This window comes from Populus nigra, chromosome 2 (genome assembly GCF_951802175.1).
Source record: "Populus nigra chromosome 2, ddPopNigr1.1, whole genome shotgun sequence".
In the NCBI taxonomy this organism is placed as follows: domain Eukaryota; kingdom Viridiplantae; phylum Streptophyta; class Magnoliopsida; order Malpighiales; family Salicaceae; genus Populus; species Populus nigra.
Genome location: NC_084853.1, coordinates 47,870,227 through 47,892,147, shown reverse-complemented (window position 1 = coordinate 47,892,147; position 21,921 = coordinate 47,870,227). Strand labels below are relative to the sequence as shown.

Sequence of the window (21,921 nt, the reverse complement as noted above, 5' to 3'; positions counted from 1 at the left end):
GTTGTCAAGAAAAATATTTCTGGAAGATTGTGAGGAACACCCATTTGGATCTCTGCTGTGATTAAACACTACAACGATTCAATTATCTAATCAAAGAAAAGGCTATTTTTTCTTAGGGCCTCTAATCACTTTCTGATAATTGCACAGCATTACCTAATGCTCTTGGCTTTTCTTTTTTCTTTAAAGTATTCTCGTATAGTACTCGTTTCTCCACCATCCATTACTCAATCTAGATGCCCCAAAAATCTGACCTGTGACTAGGCATCCACCCACCACAATCTGGTATTGATAATTGACCGTCAAGACAGTTGTTAGAGGGATACTGGTTAAATTTTGTTGGATTCGACATGTTCATCTAGAAAATCTGGAATTAAAGCACTGATTCGGGTTTGATTTATTTTTGGTTTATTATAGGTGTTCGGACCAACTTGTATTTTTTTAATTAAATTGAACGATAAAATTCTTGATTTTTTAGTAATTCAGTCCAAGTTCAAATCCCGATAAATCAATATTAAAATAAAAAAACTTTTCAGTTTAGTTTCCTAATTGGATGTAAAAACTATGATTAAGGGGCTCGACTTCAATCTTTCTGTATATAATTGAGATAAACAATTGGTGGTATTTCCACTAAACCTAAGCAGATTATTATCTTCTGCAAGTGAAGTGATGTGTTGGGTAAAAACAGATCACATATTTTATCATATCTTTCACCTAAACCAGATGGGGATAACATATATTATTGATAACAAAAAATTGCAATCACAGAAATAATTGTCGAAGCTCTCTGATGATTGGCGTTCTTCGTAGCCAAGCAAAAATCTTCGCCTAGTAAAACACACTTCGATTGTCCTGTATGAAAACTTTATTTTCCCAATAAAGTTGTGGAAGTGCATGCAGCTATTTTATTATTACGTTAAAGGAACGCAGGATTCCATGATTTCTGACAAATTTGAAAGCATCAAGGATACCCAAGAGCACTTGTTCTTATGCATGATGACCTGTAAAGTTTAGAAACAATGGCAGATTGAACAAATCCCTGCCCACCACCAAGGTCTATCTCATTTATCCTCTTGAGTGGGATTGTTCAGATAGAACCTGCAAATCATGTGGCCAAACTGCTTGCGGAGAATTAAGACATGGATGTATACCTGCATCCGTCTACAAAACATGTGGCTGCAAGAATTAAGTGCTTATTAATATCATTGATCAGGCACTTTCTCAAGTGTCTTTGAGAGAAATCCAAAGACATTGGACTTGAAATGCTAGCAAACGCCTCGGAATCTTGAATGTTACACGAAATTTCGTAATCCTTCTTCGACATCCCACCCTTTTGAATTGGAAGTTCGGCGTCCCAAGCAACGCCCTTTTTTTGGCAAAATACATCACCTCTAGAGCTCTCCTTTTAACACAGATAAATATGCCGGCCATTAACTGGAATGAGATTCGGGAATCCAGATAATGAAGCCGCGTAAGAAAATAGTTGAATTGGTCGACCCGGTAACTCATGGATATAGAATATGGCCCGGCCAGGTTCGAACCGGTTTGATTGGTTGATACAACCAAGTCAAATTTAATGAATTTTTTTTTTATCATGAAATGATAAAAAAATTAAAATAATATCATTGAAGTGATCTAATTAAAACCTGCTATAAAAGCCTTCTAAGTCGGGTTAAGCCCGGACCCGTTTCGATAACTATGCCTTTTATCGGCCATCATCGTGCATGCCTACTTTAATGCTTTTACTCGTGCATTTATCCTCAAACTTGGTTGGTTTCTGGATAAAACAAAACTAGAGTATACTACAGCAGTGCCATTTGAAGAGATTCCAGAGGTTAAATAATTAGTTATAAAACACTGCTAATTTTGATCAGCTTCATAACCTCCTCTGCATAGCTCCGAATCTTTTTCAGAGTTCTAAACAATAATTCATTTGAGTCAAACCAGTTGTCATCATGCTATATATATAAACCTCATGGAGACCTACCTTGGAGCCAAGAGAATCTTTCCCTGTCCTATGCAAACCTCACTTTCTTTTCTCCTTGCACTTTAAAAAAAGAACAGTCGTCAGAAGTTGAACACTATACTGCCTGAATTCTCCAACATGAAGATGGAAAGACAGGTCATGAGGGTGAAAGACTCGAACCTCTGGCTTCAACTGATAGCCACACTTCTGGTTCTGTGCTGCTGTTACACACACGTGGTAGCAGAAGAGAAGAGGCAGCAGACGAAGAAGACTTTCATAGTTCACATGGACATGTCCAAGATGGCAGCAACTTACGAAGATCATTTCCAATGGTACGATTCATCTTTAAAATCTGTATCAGAATCTGCTAACATGCTTTACGCTTACAACAACATAATCCATGGATTTTCCACCCGACTCACACCAGAGGAAGCTGAATTACTTGAAAAACAACCCGGAATTCTATCGGTCCTCCCTGAAATGATTTACAAGCTGCACACAACTCATTCCCCTGAGTTCCTTGGATTGGAGAAAAGCGATGCTGTGCCCCCTGCGTCTGCCTCCGTAAGCGAGGTGATCGTTGGAGTACTAGACACTGGTGTCTGGCCAGAGATAAAAAGCTTTGATGACACAGGGCTTGGCCCCATCCCAAGTACCTGGAAAGGTACTTGCGAGGTGGGTAAGAACTTCAATTCATCGAGCTGTAACCGGAAACTGATAGGTGCACAATATTTCTCAAAAGGCTATGAAGCAGCATTTGGACCTATCGATGAGACAATGGAATCGAAGTCACCAAGAGATGATGATGGCCATGGAACTCACACTGCAACTACAGCAGCAGGGTCAGCTGTCTCAGGAGCTAGCCTTTTTGGGTATGCTTTTGGGACAGCGCGTGGAATGGCTACACGAGCTCGAGTAGCAGCTTACAAGGTGTGTTGGTTGGGTGGATGTTTTAGCTCTGATATTTTAGCAGCAATGGAAAAGGCTGTTGCAGATGGCGTTGATGTCATTTCAATGTCCATTGGAGGAGGAATCTCAGATTACAATCGAGATACAGTAGCGATTGGAGCTTTCAGGGCAGTTGCACAGGGAATTCTTGTCTCATGCTCGGCCGGAAATGGTGGGCCCAGCCCAGGCAGCTTGACTAATGTTGCTCCCTGGATAACCACTGTGGGTGCTGGAACGTTGGACCGTGATTTCCCAGCTTATGTGAGCCTTGGAAATGGAAAGAACTTCTCAGGCATATCACTTTATAGTGGAAAGCCATTATCTGATTCATTGTTGCCACTTGTTTATGCTGGTAATGTGAGCAATTCAACAAGCGGCAACCTTTGCATGACAGGAACTTTGGTTCCTTCACAAGTTGCAGGAAAAATTGTGATATGTGATCGAGGGTTGAATAGTAGGGTTCAAAAGGGCATGGTGGTGAGAGATTCCGGTGGTCTAGGGATGATTTTAGCAAACACAGAGCTGTATGGAGAAGAGCTAGTCGCTGATGCACATCTTCTACCCACATCCACTGTAGGGCAAAGAACTGCCGATGCAATTAAGAATTATGCCTTCTCTGATCCAAAGCCAATGGCCACGATTGCTTCTGGAGGCACAAAGCTTGGAGTTGAGCCATCGCCAGTGTTAGCAGCATTCAGTTCCAGAGGTCCAAATCTGGTAACTCCAGAAGTACTAAAACCAGATCTAATAGCACCAGGAGTCAACATTCTGGCGGGATGGACCGGGGCAGTTGGTCCAACTGGGCTAACAAGCGACAAGAGGCATGTGAGCTTCAATATCATTTCAGGTACATCAATGTCATGTCCTCATGTCAGTGGATTAGCTGCGCTCGTCAAGGCTGCTCACCAGGACTGGAGTCCAGCAGCCATCAAGTCCGCTCTCATGACCACAGCCTATGCAACATACAAAAATGGAGAGAACATATTAGACGTGGCTACGGGACAACCATCAACGCCGTTTGATTTTGGCGCCGGACATGTAAATCCAGTAGCAGCCCTTGATCCTGGCCTTGTCTATGATGCCTCTGTTGATGACTACATCAACTTCTTTTGTGCTCTAAACTATAGTGCATCTGACATTAAACAAATCACAAACAAAGACTTCACTTGCGACTCGAGCAAGAAATACAGTCTGGGGGATCTTAATTACCCATCGTTCTCTGTTCCACTAGAAACTGCTTCAGGCAAAGGGGGCGGAGCTGGTGTAACAAGTACAGTCAAATACACCAGGACTCTGACAAATGTGGGTGCTCCAGCAACATACAAGCTTTCCATGACTTCAAAAACTCCGTCAGTTAAGATCCTAGTTGAGCCAGAGTCCCTGAGCTTTGCTAAAGAATACGAGAAAAAGACTTATACAGTGACTTTCACTGCTACATCCATGCCTTCCGGTACAAACAGCTTTGCTCACCTGGAGTGGTCAGATGGGAAGCATGTTGTAGGCAGTCCAATAGCTTTCAGCTGGACATGATCCGAAATCCTGAAGAAATCCCATAAATGATTGTCATTCACGGGACAAGTGCCTGAATTTGTATGTATTTTCAATCTCTTCCCTGATGTTCTAACAGCTGTTCCAGTACAGCAAGCTGTTGCGTTCATAATTGCTCTCTGAGGTGATCAGAGGGCATATAAAAAAGAAGGGGGGGAAATAATTGTACAGAGGATAATGGAAAGAACTGTGTGGATTGAAAATGACTCTCCAGTTGCTTTTAGTGCCTCTCAATCTGAATCCTTTAACAATTTACACTGCATGGCTGAGATCGAGGGACTTGAGTATGTTTGCATAGCAATACATCAAATCAAACTGAGCTTGACAGGCGAGGAGAACAAAAATGCTCACACACTGAACTTCTTGTGACTGCTTAGGTGAAATTAACATATGCCCAAAAACTAACTGGGAAAAGGAATTTTACAAAGCCCAACCTAAGATGAATAAGATGAGGGGGTGTGAAATCATCAAATACATCCCTCGAGCTAATTTAACTGAGATACGAGGTACAATATAGACACAATGTAGTGTTAAGTTCTTATACCAAGAAAATTTGTGGATATTCCTGCCACTCAACCGTTCTGACACCCTACGAAATGAATTCCTCCATGTCATTCCTTTACATCGAAAGCAGATATCAATTCTTATTAACCTTCATCTAAATTTCAAAACTCTCCAAATTTAGCAATTGCCTGGTTCAACTGATTCACTAACAGGGCTACGGCATCATAGAAAAAGTATTAACTAACTAATTACTTTTGTTGCTAATGCATTTTTCATAATCTTATAACCTAAGGTTCATTCTTGATCAAACAATGGTAGGTTGCATTCCAATGCTAAAATAGACTCAAATTAACAAAATGCAGTGAGCAATCCATCAACCTCAAGACATTAGAAGGATACTCCTCAATTGCATCAATGAATAAAATTGTTACAAAACTGAACTGTCAAGTATAATTTATAGATTTCTAAAAAATGGAGAAAAGGTTACATCATGAATCCTCGATAGACTGAGAAACAGGGAGATAGTATGTATCAAGCTGCCAATACTTGTGTCTCACACCTTGCCAAACTTCTTCTCCCAAACAATCCTTAACAGGCAAGGGAATTAACTGTGTAGAGTAGCCCAAGTGCTCGAGTTCTAGCGAGACTAAATTACAGTAAACAACATGGAAGAATGCGTTGCCTCCACAAAGTCCATTGAAAAAAGAGTAGATTCCTCCAGGCTTCAATAGCGCAGGTAAGTGTTGGTGAAACTCCCTCAGATCTTCATAATATTCTCCATAAGTGTCAAAGAAAATACCTGCACAAATTTAGCCCATATTTCAGAAAGTTATATAATACGCAATTGCTCTGCTGTCATTTCAAAGAATACACTTCATTATATTGGTGACATTACAAAACTTCTTGAAACTTTTCCTTACGTCTGCAACACTGCTAAGACTTTACAGAATGACCAAAATAATATCCATACTCAAACTACCGGTAGATAAGAATTATTCAAGATAGATTTATAAGGAAAGTGGAGCAATATGAGAAGTTGAAACTCAAGTTAGTATACTTCATGACCAAACATGAATCCATTTGCACTGCATGCTCCCAATGATACAATGTATGACTTTTTCAATGCTGACATTAAATGAAGATCCACAATGAGGACTGGGTTATTTTCTTTAGGAAGTTGATGGGGTTTAAATTCAAAAGAAGCACCATTTCTCAGTACCTGTCTCGTGCACACACCACAAAAGAGTACAGCATATTATATTCCTCGTATGAACATAAATTCAGATATACAGTGCATCTTCGCAAAGAGAATCTGCTTAAGAGCTAAACAAATTACTACTCTATTGTGAGTTAAACAAGCAGTGCAAAAGTATGCATTCTCAATTTCTCATCAAACAATACGATGAACTTATGAACAAACTGTTAGCCAGCAATGTAGGTTTCTCTAACAAACTCAAATCACAGAAGCTATACATTGTTACTTTGAAATGACAACAATAACAATGCATATCACGATATGCCACAACCTTTTGCAAAAATATAAATACAAACACAATCATGTTTAAAACGGGCATCGTGGATTTACCATCATAAGTTTCAAGTTGAGAAAGAACATCTTGCCACCGCCCAAATACTATCTTCACATTATCCTTCTCACCCCAACCATTTCGAATCATCCGTTCATAAACCTCCGGATGCGCCTCAACAATTGTATGCATAGCCGGATTATATTGTTGAATAGCTGTATCCACAAGCCCCATTCCAAAGCCAATGTTCAGTATATGACCACCACCTGAGCAAACCGCCTTTGCGTGTGCTTCCATCAATGGCTTCTCCCAAGCCATCATTATCGCCTTGCTATCCGAGTCCATTATCTTGTCTTCACTAAAACTAACCCTATCTTCCAAGTAATTCTCACCACAACCAGAATTTGACTTCTCTTTCCTGGCAATTGTTCCTAATATTAACTCAGACTGAATCCCTGTTCAATTAGAGGTTATTTTAGTAATTATAACGAAACCGAAGCTGTTTTAATTAATTACGATTGGAGTTGATTAAAGAGGAGCCAGGATAAATTTTTTTATCGTACCAGCGTTGAGGAGAGTTTCGAAGGCGTCTTGGTGGCCAGCTTCCATGGCGAAGTCTCCCGCGGAGATATTGGAAGGAGAGAGTGCGTTCCACGGTGCGCCAGCTTCGAGGAGGTCCTTGACGATAGCGGCGTGGCCGTGCTTGGCGGCGTGCATGAGAGGAGTGAGGCCATTGCTGTCGAAGTAAGTAACGTCGATTCCTGAGTTTATGAGAGATTTAACTTTGTCTACGTCGCCGTTCTTCGCTGCTTCGCAGAGAATTTCGAATTCGTCCATGGCTGCGCGCGATAATAGTGAAACCCTGCTCCAGAGTCCAGTGACTTTTTAAGAAATGGAGGTGCCTTTCTTTTGGAATTCCCGGTGAGTCTGACGGCTAAGATGAGAGCTACGTGGCATAATCGGGTATGTTTCTGGTTCCTCAATTTGGTTTGGTGGGCTGGAGCTGATGGTTTTCTTGTGTGGGCTTAGCCCGATTTCGAACGTAATTGGGGGCTCTTTATTTTTCTTAGTTAATCTACACTTCGGCCTTGGGCTTTTGCCTTTTGATTATGAATATCGGTCTGAAAAAAAAGGAAAAAAAAATCAATTTCATCTTACCTCCTTAAAACTATATAGGTTTTATCTATTATTTTTCTAAACAAATTATTTTTCATCGATTAGACATTTTATTCAAACGTAATTGACTTTTGATGATCTAGTAGCCCAGTCAAATTTAGTTGGGATAATTTTAATTAATTTAAAATACAGAATAATATTACTTAATAAAAATAATTGATTTAGATTAATTTAATAATCTACAAGTTAATCCAATAAAATAACTGCTAAATTAAAAAAAGGATCAATTTCATCTTACTTCCATGAAATTTTATAGGTTTTATTGATTTTTTTTATTAGTGCTAGCATTTCTTTTAGCCACGATTAAACTAGTATTAATTCTAAAAAAATAAAAAATATTATTTAATAAACATAATTAATTCAAATTTATCTAATAACGTTGGAATTAATTTCACAACCTAGTTACTCAAATTCTTCTAGATCCTAGTAGTAAGAGTTCGGAACCAAGAGGTTTGTTTCTTATGTGATCTCAGGTTCGAGCCCTGTAGTTGTTCATATGATGATCATTGGAGGCTTATATAATCGTTAACTTCAAAATTTATAAAATTAGTTGAAATATATACAAATTAATTCGGACAGTAAAAAATTTCTTCTATATCAATTACGACAATTATTGTATTATCTGAATGAATTTCCTTGAAAAAATAAAAAGCAACAGAACTTGTCCGTATTAATACGGATAAGGAGATTTGGCAAAACAGTCCGATTGCATGGTAAAGTTCTTACTCTTAATTTGGCGCTAGTGTAATGACGTTTGCCATATTTTATATCCCAAATAAATCCACCAACTTTGACCGCAGTTTGATTAAACTGCCCGCGTTGAAACGTCATCGTTCAGAAAAACACTCTCCTTCGCGGCAGCCTAACCATTCGAGTACAGAAATAACCTCGGTCGTCGATGCAGTTTATTTGTTAAAATCCTGTGGCTCCAATCAAACACAATTAAAATCATTAAAAAAAAGCACCCCCCCCCCCTCTTCTCTCGCAAATATTTAGATTGCTTTGGATCCGCATCTTCATTCAAATGCTGTGAAGAAGCTTAATACTCACAGAATCTACAAGGTAGGGTTTTTTTTTCTTCGATTAATTTTTTTTTTTAATGGCTTCAAGTTTTGATCGGTGGGAGAAGGATCCGTTCTTCTCTGCGGCTGAGGAAGTTCAAGAATCAGCAGACAGGTACCGTTTCTAATTAATATTAGCTAATTTATAGTTTTTTCATGAGAGATTTGAATTTTTATTATTTGTTTCCTGATTAAATTTATTTTTTTATTAGAGATTTTCATATTTTCCTGATTAAATTTAGGTTTTTTTTTTTTACGAGAGATTCTGACCTTACCTCTTAAGTTTCGCTTGTGGTACTAAAAAGTTTAGGTGAAACAACACAATATTTGATTAATTTATTGTTTTCGTACTTTTAGGAAGCGAAGGCAATTTTTTTTTATTCTATCCTTTTAAGGTTTTTATTAAAGCTAGTTGTTTTGAGGGAGTATGCCTGTCTTATTGACGTTTTTTTTTTTTATGTTGATATATTTTTTTGTTAAATTTGTATGCTATATGAAGGATGGAATCAACGTATAGAACATGGATTCATTCAAAGAAAGAGGAATCTAGCATGTGGGATTCCGAGCAACTATGTCGGGACCTACATACTGCGCTAGGCACCACCAAATGGCAGGTCATCTCTCCCTCTACTCTTTATTGAATGTTCTGTTTTAATCACCTTAGTTGAGTTTAATTTGATCTGGGGTGGGAAAACTCAATGCAGTTAGAGGAGTTTGCTCGGGCTGTCGGGTCGAGTTATGTCAAAAGCTCTGTTGATGATGCGAGAGACAGGCATCGTGATTTTATTGTCGCGATCGAAGATCATATATTAAGAATAGAAAATTCGTTAAAGGAATGTGCCCTTTCAGAGGGCAAGACTTCGTTGCCCTGGGTGCATTTGGATGAAGGGGAGTGCAATGAACTTGCATTGTTTTTGTCAGGGCCACCAACGACATCTAGAGAGAATATATCAAAAAATCATGTCATGGAGAGTGGGATGACACGAGGAGGTGAAGAGTCTACCCCCCATTCTTCAAAGAACTTGACTAATTTGGTCATGTGCTCCTCCTTGGAGCCCAGGGACGAGAAGTTGCATGGGCATAGGAGGACGGCTAGTGCTAGTGCTGATATTGGTGCGTGGAAAATTGCTATAGCTGAAGATGTTTGCCTGTCTGATCCTTGTAATGAGAAGGCCCCCATCCCGCGACCCCCACGAAAGGTACCTAGTTTGTCTGGAATCGTATCTTCTATGGAATCTGTTTCTAAATTCAACTGGCCAAAGAATGGAGTTCGTAAATGGAAGGCAATGGATCGTCAACAAGAATCTGATACAATACCATTGCAATCTTCACAGTTAACTAGGGTTGGTGTATTTCTATTCTATTTGACTTGTTGATTGGGATTTGCTTCTTGATTTTCTTATTATGTTTATGTTATCGTTAATTAATAGAAATGGGTATTCTTAACATTTTGTATAGGGCATAGATGCATGCTATGAGAAAAGTAAGAGTTGCCTAGATAGTTATAATGAATGTTATGACAAGCAAATTTATGGCTGGTATGGAGCTATGCAGCGCCAACTTCAACGGTCCCAGTATCAAATGCAATATAGTCGGCCTGTCCAAGCAGCCTTGTCAGTTGTTTTTCTCTTTTGCTTAATTGGTGAGCTATTTAGATTCGTTCAAATCTTGTTTTGTTGCATGTGTGGGGTTATATATGTTGCTACAAATGTGCCACTCTTCATTTTGTAGTTGCATTTCCAACAAGCACTCTAGGCTTTACAGCAATTGGGTTATATATATAAATTGATTGACGTAAAATAATTACTGGATGCATGTAGTTTGACAAGCATTTTAAGAGTGTGATTAGATTGGAAAAAATCTCAAGATTGCAACAAGATGAGATGATGTGGTATATATGATGTTTATTACTTTATGTTCTTTGTTGTTAATTTTTGGTCGTTGCATTTTGCTATCAGGCATTTAATTCATTTTATTAGATGAATAGGTAATGCATAGTTCAGGTAGAAATTAGAAGCTGCTGCATCAAATGATGATCATAGTTGTCTATCAACTTAAGGACTTTCTATTTGAATCATGTAATTTTCTTAATTGGGTGTGCACTTGGGAATGCTTTTGCTAAAGTTTTTTTAAACAAAAACTGAAAAGGAGAAACATATGAGCCATCATAGGTTTGCTTTATTTTGAAGTCAGTCATCATTCAGAGTAGTTTGTTACCTTTTTTGCACTGCTCTGTGTTGCTTCTTTAGCACTGGATTGAGTTTGGTCAATACTAATTTGGTATAAACAGGTGTAAACAAGGTTGAACTGATATGCAAATAAAGCTACGAAGCTTCCCTTGTTTTTCTTCCAATATTTACAATGCAACTGACATAATTTTGAGTGGAATGATAAGTGAATGAAAGCATTCAAACCACCTGTAACTGCAGTAATATTGTTATGAATAACTGTTCATTGTGAACCAAAAAAAATCGTAAAATTATGGTAAACTATCATTTTATAAAATGAGGAAAACAAAACTTGTGAAGACAGCCATGGACATATCTAGAAACCCATATCAATAAAACTTACGATGGTTCTTTTTTAAAGAGTTTTTGGATGATAAAGAATTTTAGTATGAGTTTATTGGTTTATAGAAGCTTATGTTTATTGGTTTATCTGCAGTCTTAATTGTGCTCCGTGCAATTTAAGGTGCTGTTCATCCTACAAATTACAGCCTGGGGCAATAAATGGCTCGGAGGGCATCACAGTGGTGATATGCGGAAAGATGTTTTTGAGAGAACAAGAGCTTTTCATTATTATCAAGTGACTGGTTCAGTATAGGTATGTGTTCTCCTGTTATGCAGTAGCCAGTATTATTTCTGTAAATAAACCCCTTGCTCACCCATTTTTTCCCCTTCCTGACCACCATTTCGCTCTTCCTCCTAAACTTTTGATTATGTTGTCTGATTGTAAGAGCCAAGAGATGGCGGAGAAAGTTGGCCAGGAACATTTCTCAAGTGCCATCTGATCCTGTAATACATCTTTTTTTTTCAAAGCCACTTTGGTGTCGTATTTTTACAGTTTGGTAAAAAACAGTTCTCTTTTCTTTTTCAAAGCTACTGAGGAATTTTCATTTGATACGAGCAAAAAATTCAAAAAACCAAGAAAATTATAAAAGAATAATCGAAAAAACCAAACTGAGAAAAAATATTAAATTAACCCGATTAGAAAAGCTAAAATAATTTCTGGTTCGGTTCGATTTTAAATATTTAAAACTGATTGAATTGGAATAAACTAAATCGGTTCAACTATAATTTTAAAAAGATAAAAAAAGATATAAATAATCACTAACCTAAACCAACTCTCGCAGCCTCCTCACCCTTTTATAATCATTAATCTAAATCAATGCTCGTAGCACCCCTCGTTTTCTCTCTTTCTCTGCCTCTTATCTCTTCAAGTTCATCCCTCAATCTTATCTTCTCTGTCACATTCTCTTCTCTTCATGTTAATAAATTCATCAACTTCACTATTTACTTCAACCTAGAGCAATTGCTTCTTTAGAATGACGATGCCTTTGCTTAATTGCTTCTTCAAAATGACTAAGGTCTGACAGAAGTATAAATTTAAGCTTTCATTTGGATGCAACTCATTCATTATGAGTAGATTTGTTTTCCTTCCGATCCCAATCGATCTCTAGTTTTTATTTTCCTTGATATTTTGTGGGTTTTTGTTTTTTTTATTATGTTGTAATTTGCAACTTTGATTTTGCTTGTATTTTAAATAGAATTCAATCATGTAAACCGGAAACAAGATCTTGAACAACAAAAATGAGATTTGCTTATTGGTTTTGCTGGTTTTTAAACAACAGAAGTCGAACCGAACTGAAACCAATTAGTTTGAGTTGGTTTCAGTTTTAAATTTTTAAAAATAATAATTTTGGTTTGGTTAATTTTTTCATGTGAAAATTAAACCAAACTAAAAGTGATCACTCTTAAATATAGTTGTTCATGAAGTGGGGGAATTGGAACTATCTGACTACAATTGGACATCACCTAGATTATGTGCTTAAAGGGAGCCTCTCAAGATGAGTGAAAAAATGCGAGAAGGAAAGGAAATGTTCCTGATACATTTTATTCACGATAAGCCTTACAGAGGTAGTCGCTGATCAAGTGACAGACAACTCTTAAAGATACCGGTAACCAAAGTAGAAACCAGTAAACAGTAATGGCAGGACGAACTCAAGAAAAGCTTGATACTTGGGCATTTTATCATCCTTGATCACAAAGGCACTCATTTCTTTGTGCTTGGATTCCACGAAAGAAGCATTCTTGTCTGCCTCATTGAAAGCGTGACCCTGAAGAACACCAACCTGGTACTTCAGGAGCAAGTTTTGGGCTTCCTTGCTGTGTCCAATGTTACTGAATTCCCTCGTCGCATCCTTTCCTGCAACCTCTACAAGCACCTCTCCTCCTGCTGGATGCTCGTCCAAGAACTTTGTCACGTCGAGCACCTGTTAAAACGAAACAACTTCGTTACCCGCAAAACATAAACGGAAAAATATAGGAGTATATGTTTCCGAAGAGAGGATTACTCTGCCGTTGATGACAAACCAGCAATCTTTTTTGGATCTGTGTTGGGCCACCTGTGAGAGAGTGAAAGTTTTCTGCCCAGCCATTTTGCACATGGGAATCCAAGGGAGTCGGGCAAGTAATTTATAAAAATGGACGGGGTTAGGTTTTGATCTTGGTTGGTCACGTGCGCGCTAACACCATGAGTCTGGTCATTCACGTGTGATCTAACACTGTAGTAGTGGTAGCTGATGCCATGATGGCATCTTATTTTTCTGGGATTGTTCGGTACACCTGAAGCCCAAAAGTCCCCAAACCGAAGTGATTTAAGCAATATTGTCGGGGTAAGTTTTTCCAAAGGATGTGAGGTGCCCAGGTGGAGACCTGGTTGTTTATGTTTTGGCCCGAAACACGAGCAATCCATGAGAATTCTTGTCATGAAGAAATGAACTGTCTCCTTAATTACCAATCCAGCAAATTATGTGATAATGTTTCCGAAAAAATAGAGGGGAAACAGTGTGCAGATTATCTCGCTTAACTTGGTTCTAGGCAAATTGTGTCCGTTTGTCTACGTGTTTGTTTGCCTTTCAAGCTTGAAAACATCATTTTTTATGGTTTTCAGCTCCAAACAGTGTAGAAAACGGCCCGGAAGCTTAGATCTGACACCAGGAAATTTCTTTAGAAGGGCGTAATGGTGCATGAACAGGCTATGTTACATTCTTTTATTAGTAGTTCAAAACAGACTGACTGTTCTCAACAAATGATACAACGTTGTTTCTCCCCATTGTCCCCATGGTACAATCTACATGGTTCTTATTTTTGTACAAAAATCACATTACCAACAAAAGCCAGCATGCCCAAGTTTCTCAAGGCACAACCTTGCTAGCCTTCATCTTCTCTATCCAAGAAATGAACGACTTCTTGGAATTCCTAAACCCCAGGAACCCATGCTCTTTGCTCTTATTCATGCTAGGTATAGAAACTTCCCCGCCAAATACCAAATCGACAAACCACCACGCCCCCACTTCCTCCAGTTTGGTGGGCAGAAGCTGATTCTCCCTTACTATCTCCTCCCAAACTGCTCCTTTTTCTTTCATCGTCTCTGCCAAGCTTATCCTCTCCTCTGTCTCCACAAACCCATACTCCTCTAGTCCAAACTGTTCTCCCAAAACCTTCCACAAATGCTTCCATTTAAACACATCTCCATTGTGGATATTAAATGCTTCGTTTTTGGCACTAGGATCCACACACGCCCAAATTTCATGCTCCGCGATGAGATCAGCATCTGAGGCGATTGCGTAACAATTCCAAACCTCTTTCACCCCAGGAAACCGCATTAGAGTTCCCTCATGCTTGCATATAGCAGCGTAAACACAAAGAGTGCGAACAATACTCATCAAACTATGAGGCGAGAACCCGAAGATGTTGTCAGGTCGGTGAACAGACCAAGTCAATCCTTCTTTCTTTGCCACTTCCTGGAACAGAATATCCTCCAGAGTGTAGTAAAAGTTGGGGAATTCCAATCTAGGCAGATCCTCAGTGAAGGGCGGATCATGGGCTTCAATCTTGCCGAAGAACTGGAAGGGCCCAACGTAGTGTTTGGTGCCGGTTTGGAGGCAGATGTGGCGGAGATTGTGAGCATTAAGGATGACAGCCTCGAGAACATTGCGGAACATTAGGCCATTTATCTTGCAGTTCTCAGACTCCGTCTCTCGACTGGCCCAGGTAACATAAAAGATGTGAGTAACATCCGTCAGCAGTGAGAGCTTTGACTGTGTTTGATTCCTGTCAGAAATGTCACACTGGATGTACTCCACAGGGTTGTCTTCATTCCAGTTAGGCCGCTTACCTCGAGCAACACCATAGACTTTCCATGGACCGCCAGGGGTGTCCGCAAGTGGGAGAATCTCAGCCAAACTGTTGCCAACTATTCCTGTTACACCCACCACCAGCGCCACACTCTTGTAGTCCCGTGATGCCCCGTCATCGTCATCAATTTTTTTCTGCAAAAATTAACACCCCAACACCATTCAGATGCTACATACGTTAACAGAATCATACATATTTTCTAGTAAAATAAATTTAACAGGGGCAAAAGATATCGGAGCTGTGTTTTAATTACCCGGTTATTGCCAAGGGCACCAGCCCACCAGCAGCTCATTTTGTTATCGGATAATCGATAAAGAGACGGAAAATTCTAGTTAGTGAAATATCAAGGAGGCTAGCTGTTGTGATTTATAAGAGAGTTCTGAAGAAAAAAGAGCGGGCAGATGACATGAGCACTGACGTGTATCTAGTTGCTTTTATGAATTGTGGAATAGTCTGGACATGAGAATAGTTTGGCTCCTGAAATGAATACAGTGTCTTGCGTGATTGTTTAGCTGACGGCTGTGAGGCGATGGCAAAGAGGCACCGTTGTGAAATTAATCGGTTTCAGTAATGAAACACAAAATCACTTATAATTATCTCTCAGTAAGCAGGAAAAAAAAGAAATAGTTCTCAGGAGAAAGGTTTGAAACCCATGGTTGTATGACCTTGTTCGGGTTTGACCCGTAAAATAAACAGAGTCAATAATTATCCAGATTAGTTATTTGATTTAGTTGAGTTTGGTTAAGACAATTTATCGCAAATCAATTTACTAGATTTTTCTAATTTAATTAAATCAATATTAAAATTTATTTAAATAAAAACTTGAGTTAGGCTCACATCACCATTTGACTATGTACCATTTGATGGGGGATCGAAACTTGGAAGCGTTAAAGCGATGGAATTTTTCTTTTGTCCACCACTCTACATGTATTTATGTTCGTCATTTTATATTTTTTGGGTTGGATATCAATACATGCACAGCTAAATGTTAACAGGTCAAGGGGGATTTTGATCTAGCCCCATCTCGAGATTTAGGTTTCGATCTTCAAGCAAAATAAAACAAGAAAACACCCATTAAAAATTAGCAATAATATCTTCTAAATTCATTTTCCCTTTTTTTAACATTTTTTTTTAATTTAAGATAAATCCTTCCAACCTATTATTCACTGTTATTAAACTTGACTTGGTCAAATCTATTCGTAGTTTATATTGCATTTAAAAAAAAACCAACTAGGAGTTGATACAGTTTAATTTGTAAATCCAATTAAAATTTAATTTTATATTTTTAAAAATCTATTCATAACAATATTGTTTTAATTAACGGTATCTACCATTTTAATCCGCCATGGTTACCAAAAGAAATCTTTCTCCAAATTCCCGATTTAAAATGGGCCAGTTACCCCAATTACTAATTATAGGGTATCTTAAAACTGGGCGCCCATACAACTTGAGAAATTGAATTTCATAACAGTAGTGTGGCGCGAGCTGAATTGAACTTCACGGAAAGTCGGAAACACTACAGCCCAAGCAATAATATCTTTTACTTCTTGGGCCTTTGATCCCTTCGGCGAAGAGCTCGAGAACACAGTCGTCGGCCGACCTCCAAGGATTTTCTAGTTTATTTTTTTTATTATTATTACTGATAATTAAGAGATTTTTTTCTTGGTTGCATGGTAAAATTGTACAGAATCACCTCAATTATTGGTCAATACTAAATTAATATTTGAAATTATTGATCGAAACGCCATTAATCTTTCTGTTAAGTCTACTATCTTTTCGTCCATTAATTACCATATTTTGTGGTGGTTCTTGCTAAATTTGCAAACAGAGAGACAGATTGACCGTGGTTCTTGCTGGAATCGCAGAGAGAGACAGAGAGAGGGGGGTAAAATATCAATTTTGACGGGTTTTTGTTTGTCGGAAAGGATTTTTTTAATCTCCCAACGCTGCTAACACGTGACATTTTTTCTGTTAACAATTTCACTGAATCCTGTTTTGATTTAAGGATAGATTAAATAAAATAAAATAAAATAAAATAATTCTTCCAGGAAATATTAACATAAGAGCTTCAATTTAAAAATCAATAGTATTTATACTAATAATTAAGAAATGCTGAATGCCCACGTGTTTAAAGTGGATCTCGACTTGTGATTCAAAAGAACACGTAAAGGCAAAAGAAAAGCAGGTGGGCATTGATATCGGTCATAAAAGGAAAAGCAGGGCACCTTGGAATTAGGAGATTTCTTGGCTGTTTTCGAAACATCCAACCCAACAGCAGCAAATTGTTTTTTTTTTTTTTATATATCCGCTATCAGCTATCATACCACTCGTGTCTCAATCAAATATTTATATAATTTTATAATAAAAAATAATTTAATTAGTTAGATTGTAAAATTATTTTCTAAAAATTATCAATAATTCAAGTAATATAAATATTAGGATCATTGAAAAATTACATAATTATTAATTTTAAAATTTATAAAATTAATTAATATATATATTCATGTTAATAAAACATATATATATATATATATATATATATATGAAATATGCCTTAATTGGGTAGCATAAATTCAAGATTTTTATTAGTTCTACGGAGATATGGAGGTCAGATTCTGTGAATGAATATTCTAGTGGGATAGTGATAGCTTAAAAAAAACTCTGTTGACGTTAAACCAGTAAAATAACTAAAGGAAGATAAAATATTCGATTTGACTATTGAATTCAGGTAAAACTTTTATAGGAAATTTTTTAAGTTCACAGAGGATCACTTTTCTAGTCCATCTGTTACATGAATTTTTTTAAATCAGGTTACGAAGATTCTGTTTAATTTAATTCTGTTAGTTTTTTTTTATTATTATGAATTTTATTATTTATTTTAGAATTTTAATTTTTTTATCTTGTCAAGGTCGATTTCAAGTCTATATAAAAAATTATAAATATCATATAAAGATAGGATTTATCATATTAATATTTTTAAAAAATTCTTTGTGTTTAACCATGTTTCAGCCAATTTTCTGTTTTTTTATGTTTGTATCATATTGACAAAAATGGGTGAAAAAAATATATCCCTTTTCTATATAGTTTAAAGTATAGAAATTTACTAAAAAATTATCATAAAAACAAATTTCTTTTTATTTCACCATTCTAAAATATTTTATCTTATTTGTTTCCATTTCGTCGTCAAGGGCTTTTGAAGTTTTATATATAATTGATTAATGGTTTGGAAAAATTATATAGTTATTAAGAATTTATATTCTTACAAACAAACAAGTAAAAGAGATTAATAGAATTTTTAAATTTCTTGAAATGGGATAATGGATAAAATCGGTTGTTAATTTACAAATCAAATCTTCTCTTGGCGATGAACACATTTTTGTTCTCGATTTTTTCTTTATATTAAAATTAAAAGACTGAGGTTCCTAATAGTTTATATAAAATAACATCTTGACAACTTAAAATCATTTTTTTTAATGATCAGATATATTCACACTAATTTATATATTAATAAGAAAAATAAATTATTTTTAAAATAATTTTAAAAATGTATTGTTCATATTAAACTAATATACTAAAATAATTAAACTTTTCTACCCTAGAAAACAAGAAAAATGGCAATCCTTCTTCATCAACGCATCTAAACCACTACACACAAATCATGAGCTGCAAAGAAACATGCATCAATCTTGCCAAAGATGAAACGCACATTGTCGATATAATCTTAAATGTCAACACAAATTAAAATTGGGTGAAATTTGATGTGAGCAATCCAACCTCTCCATCATCCTCTTATTTTTCGACTCTGGCTTACAGCAAAGTTACCAACATGAAGCAGCTAATACAAGCAAAATGGAAAACAAGCTACTTCAATTAGGGATTATCTTCTGGGATCTCATCTTACCAATCCAGTGCACAAATGATTTGGTGGAATTCCTAAACCCCAAGAATCCATGTTCCTTGCTCTTATTCATGCAAGATATAAAAGCATCACCACTAAGCATGGTGTCCACAAACCACCAGCCCCCAACCTCCTCTAACTTCGTAGGAGACAACTGGTTCTTCTTCACGATCTCCTCCCACACAGGCCCTTTATCTTTCATCCTCTCAGCCAAGGTCGCTCTTTTCCCCCCCTCTTCGAACCCGTACTTTTCTATCCCGAACTGCTCGGCCAGGACTTTCCATAGATGCTTCCACTTGAAGTAATCTGCGTTGTGGATATTGAACGCTTGGTTTTGAGCATTAGGCTCCACACATGCCCAGATTTCCTGCTCTGCCACCAGATCGGCATCTGATGCGATCGCGTAACAGTTCCACGCCTCGTTAGTACCTGGAAACATCAACGGAGCTCCCTCGTGCTTGCATATAGCAGCATAAACAGAAAGAGTTACAATTATATTCATCAAGCTATAGGGCGAGAAGCCAAATATGATATCAGGACGGTGAACAGACCAAGTCACTCCCTCTTTCCTTGCCACTTCCTCGAACATAACATCTTCCAAAGTGTAGTAAAAATTGTCAACCTTTAATCTCGGCAGATCCTCCGAGTAAGGAGGATCATGGGATTCAAAATTATAAAATGACTCGAAAGGGCCAATGTAGTTCTTGGTTCCGGTTTGGAGGCAGACGTGGCGGAGATTAGTGGCGATGGGGACAACAGCCTGAAGAAGGTTTCGGAACATGAGGCCGTTGATCTTGCAGTTCTCTGCTTCGTTGGATCGGCTGGCCCAGGTGACATAAAAAATGTGAGTAACATCAGTGAGATGAGAAAGCTTTGATTTTGCTTGCGCCGAGTCGGAGATGTCACACTGGATGTACTCAACTGGGCAGTTCTCATGCCAGTTTGGACGAGGACGACGGGCCACTCCATAAACTTTCCATGGACCGCCTGGTGTGTCGGATCGTGGGAGGATTTCTGCCAAGCTGTTGCCGACAATTCCCGTTACTCCTACTATCAAGGCTACGCTTCCTTGGCCCCCTTGAACTGCCGGTTTCTTCTGCAAAATGAGCCATGGCAGGAGAAACAAATTAATGAGGTCACAAAATTATAATAATTGACCAAGTATATATGTGTGTGTGTATAAAATTAAATATGATCTTTTTTACCCAGGCAGCACTAACATCACCAGCCCACCACCAGCTCATTTCGTTATAGAAGATTGTAGCAGAGGAAGATAGGAAATGGAGAAGATAGGAAAGATGGGTGGTGAGAGTGTAAATACAACACTACTGATGATAACTTGTCGCATTAATGTGGGGGAAGCGATAGGCCCATGCGCGATGAGTCTCGAACTTACCAAATGCCCTTACGAAATAAAGTCTGAATCAGGAGTCAGGACATCAATTTTTTTTTAATTAGTTAAATTTGTACCGATTTCAGTGACGTGAATTAAGTTTTAATATTTTATTTATTTTAATTACATATTCAATTAGAACAATCTCCATGTCATTAATCGACAACCTCGTGATAGAAATAGAAATAGAAATAGAATTCTCGAGACAAACTAAATGCTGAGATGAATTTGACAAGTAGTTTGATTTAACATCGCTGAACTCATCTCAATGATAAGAGATCCACTAATTCTCAAGTAGTTAGACAAGTAGTATTTTTAAATTCAGCTAAGGATAAAGCTCCAGTTAATATAGGTTTGTTAAGCTACCAGATCTAATATTATTGAATTCGGCTATGAACTGAACCAACACATAAATAAATATGATGAGCTATTATACTCATTACCCTTAGAATTAGCTAATTATTGAGCTTAAATACATGTATTTATAAAAATCTTGTCATCCTTTATTTTAAATCAGAGATATTTTTTCTCGGACAATTTATCTCACGATTACATATTTATTTTCAGAGTTTTTCTCTAAAAAATATCATTGTTTTTTTTATAAAAAATTCACTCACTTACTCATCGGAAAGTCTTCAAATCCATAAAAAGAAGATCTTTTACAGGTATTAGACATCAACCACTAGCCACTTTGGTTAAGAAGAATAAATCAGATTGTCAAAAATAAAATATTAGTCTATTATCGAACATATAAACCTTGTTCTCAAATAACTTGAATTTTTTGGGACATCATCAATAAAAATAAAAATTTTAAGAATGTAATAAATCAGAACTCTTGAAATCAAAAAAGAAGAAATTCTTTTTTACCAACTTTTAGCAAATACAAAACTACCATATTTTATTAAAATCAATCACAAGTATATTATCTTGATACTTAGTAACATTAACCGCAACTCTAAACAAGATTTAAACAATAAAAACAATATTTTTATGTATTAAACAAAATAAAACTAGAAAACATCATAACATTAAAATAAGTTCAAAAACATCAAAAGAGAGTATTTATAGACTCCACCCTTGAGTTTTTACATGTTTATACCTTTTCCAAACTTACTGACTATAGGTTGTTGTTTTTTCTTTTCTTTTCCTTTCACTCTCTTTCTTTTCAAAACTTGTTAGACCTTCTATGTTAAGATCTTGAACCTTTATAATAGTATCTATTAATAGAGTATTTCCCCACATTTTTTCTCTCCTTTTGTTTCCTTTTTTTTCCTTCTAATTTCCAGAGAGTATTTATATGGTTTTTTCTAGGTTTTTGGGTGGATTCCCTCAAATATTGATCAAAGCTTAGCTCTTTAATCAAAGTAAGAGGGTTCTAGACAAAAGTTAATAGCTAAAAGCTTTTGTACTATGCTAATTTTGCAACAGTGGTTTTGGTTTTAGGAATACTTGATGGTTTTGTTAGATTTAAAGGGTAAGGAGTTA

At 37.0% G+C, this 21,921-nt stretch overlaps 6 protein-coding genes across 7 annotated transcripts; 2 read left to right on the top strand and 4 right to left on the bottom strand.

Annotated features, from left to right (window-relative positions):
- Positions 1-1,792: 1,792 nt before the first annotated feature.
- Positions 1,793-4,682, top strand: LOC133682352 (subtilisin-like protease SBT1.7). Its single transcript, XM_062105658.1, has one exon. It carries the CDS (start codon positions 2,102-2,104, stop codon positions 4,439-4,441), a length of 2,340 nt encoding a protein of 779 aa, XP_061961642.1. The 5' UTR covers positions 1,793-2,101; the 3' UTR covers positions 4,442-4,682.
- Positions 4,683-5,350: 668 nt separating this feature from the next.
- LOC133682353 (protein arginine N-methyltransferase 2) lies at positions 5,351-7,405 on the bottom strand. The gene is made up of 3 exons (XM_062105659.1): positions 7,053-7,405; positions 6,549-6,944; positions 5,351-5,762 (listed from the first exon to the last, which is right to left on the bottom strand). Exons 1-3 carry the CDS (start codon positions 7,324-7,326, stop codon positions 5,452-5,454), a joined length of 981 nt encoding a protein of 326 aa, XP_061961643.1. The 5' UTR covers positions 7,327-7,405; the 3' UTR covers positions 5,351-5,451.
- Positions 7,406-8,494: 1,089 nt separating this feature from the next.
- On the top strand, positions 8,495-11,767 carry LOC133681353 (uncharacterized). Of its 2 annotated transcripts, none has more exons than XM_062104387.1 (5): positions 8,495-8,841; positions 9,226-9,336; positions 9,431-10,069; positions 10,185-10,368; positions 11,391-11,767. In XM_062104387.1, the coding sequence occupies exons 2-5, from the start codon at positions 9,298-9,300 to the stop codon at positions 11,414-11,416; spliced, it is 888 nt and encodes a 295-aa protein (XP_061960371.1). In that variant the 5' UTR covers positions 8,495-8,841; positions 9,226-9,297; the 3' UTR covers positions 11,417-11,767. The 2 variants fall into 2 exon arrangements, with proteins under 2 accessions (XP_061960371.1, XP_061960370.1); XM_062104386.1 differs by having other exon boundaries at positions 8,497-8,841; positions 9,226-9,340.
- Positions 11,768-12,814: 1,047 nt separating this feature from the next.
- Positions 12,815-13,401, bottom strand: LOC133681354 (cytochrome b5-like). The gene is made up of 2 exons (XM_062104388.1): positions 13,300-13,401; positions 12,815-13,218 (listed from the first exon to the last, which is right to left on the bottom strand). The coding sequence occupies exons 1-2, from the start codon at positions 13,390-13,392 to the stop codon at positions 12,892-12,894; spliced, it is 420 nt and encodes a 139-aa protein (XP_061960372.1). The 5' UTR covers positions 13,393-13,401; the 3' UTR covers positions 12,815-12,891.
- Positions 13,402-13,968: 567 nt separating this feature from the next.
- On the bottom strand, positions 13,969-15,671 carry LOC133681351 ((S)-8-oxocitronellyl enol synthase CYC2-like). Its single transcript, XM_062104384.1, has 2 exons — positions 15,399-15,671; positions 13,969-15,279 (listed from the first exon to the last, which is right to left on the bottom strand). Exons 1-2 carry the CDS (start codon positions 15,435-15,437, stop codon positions 14,143-14,145), a joined length of 1,176 nt encoding a protein of 391 aa, XP_061960368.1. The 5' UTR covers positions 15,438-15,671; the 3' UTR covers positions 13,969-14,142.
- Positions 15,672-18,835: 3,164 nt separating this feature from the next.
- On the bottom strand, positions 18,836-20,447 carry LOC133681539 (3-oxo-Delta(4,5)-steroid 5-beta-reductase-like). The gene is made up of 2 exons (XM_062104604.1): positions 20,249-20,447; positions 18,836-20,139 (listed from the first exon to the last, which is right to left on the bottom strand). The coding sequence occupies exons 1-2, from the start codon at positions 20,285-20,287 to the stop codon at positions 19,012-19,014; spliced, it is 1,167 nt and encodes a 388-aa protein (XP_061960588.1). The 5' UTR covers positions 20,288-20,447; the 3' UTR covers positions 18,836-19,011.
- Between the last annotated feature and the right edge of the window lie 1,474 nt (positions 20,448-21,921).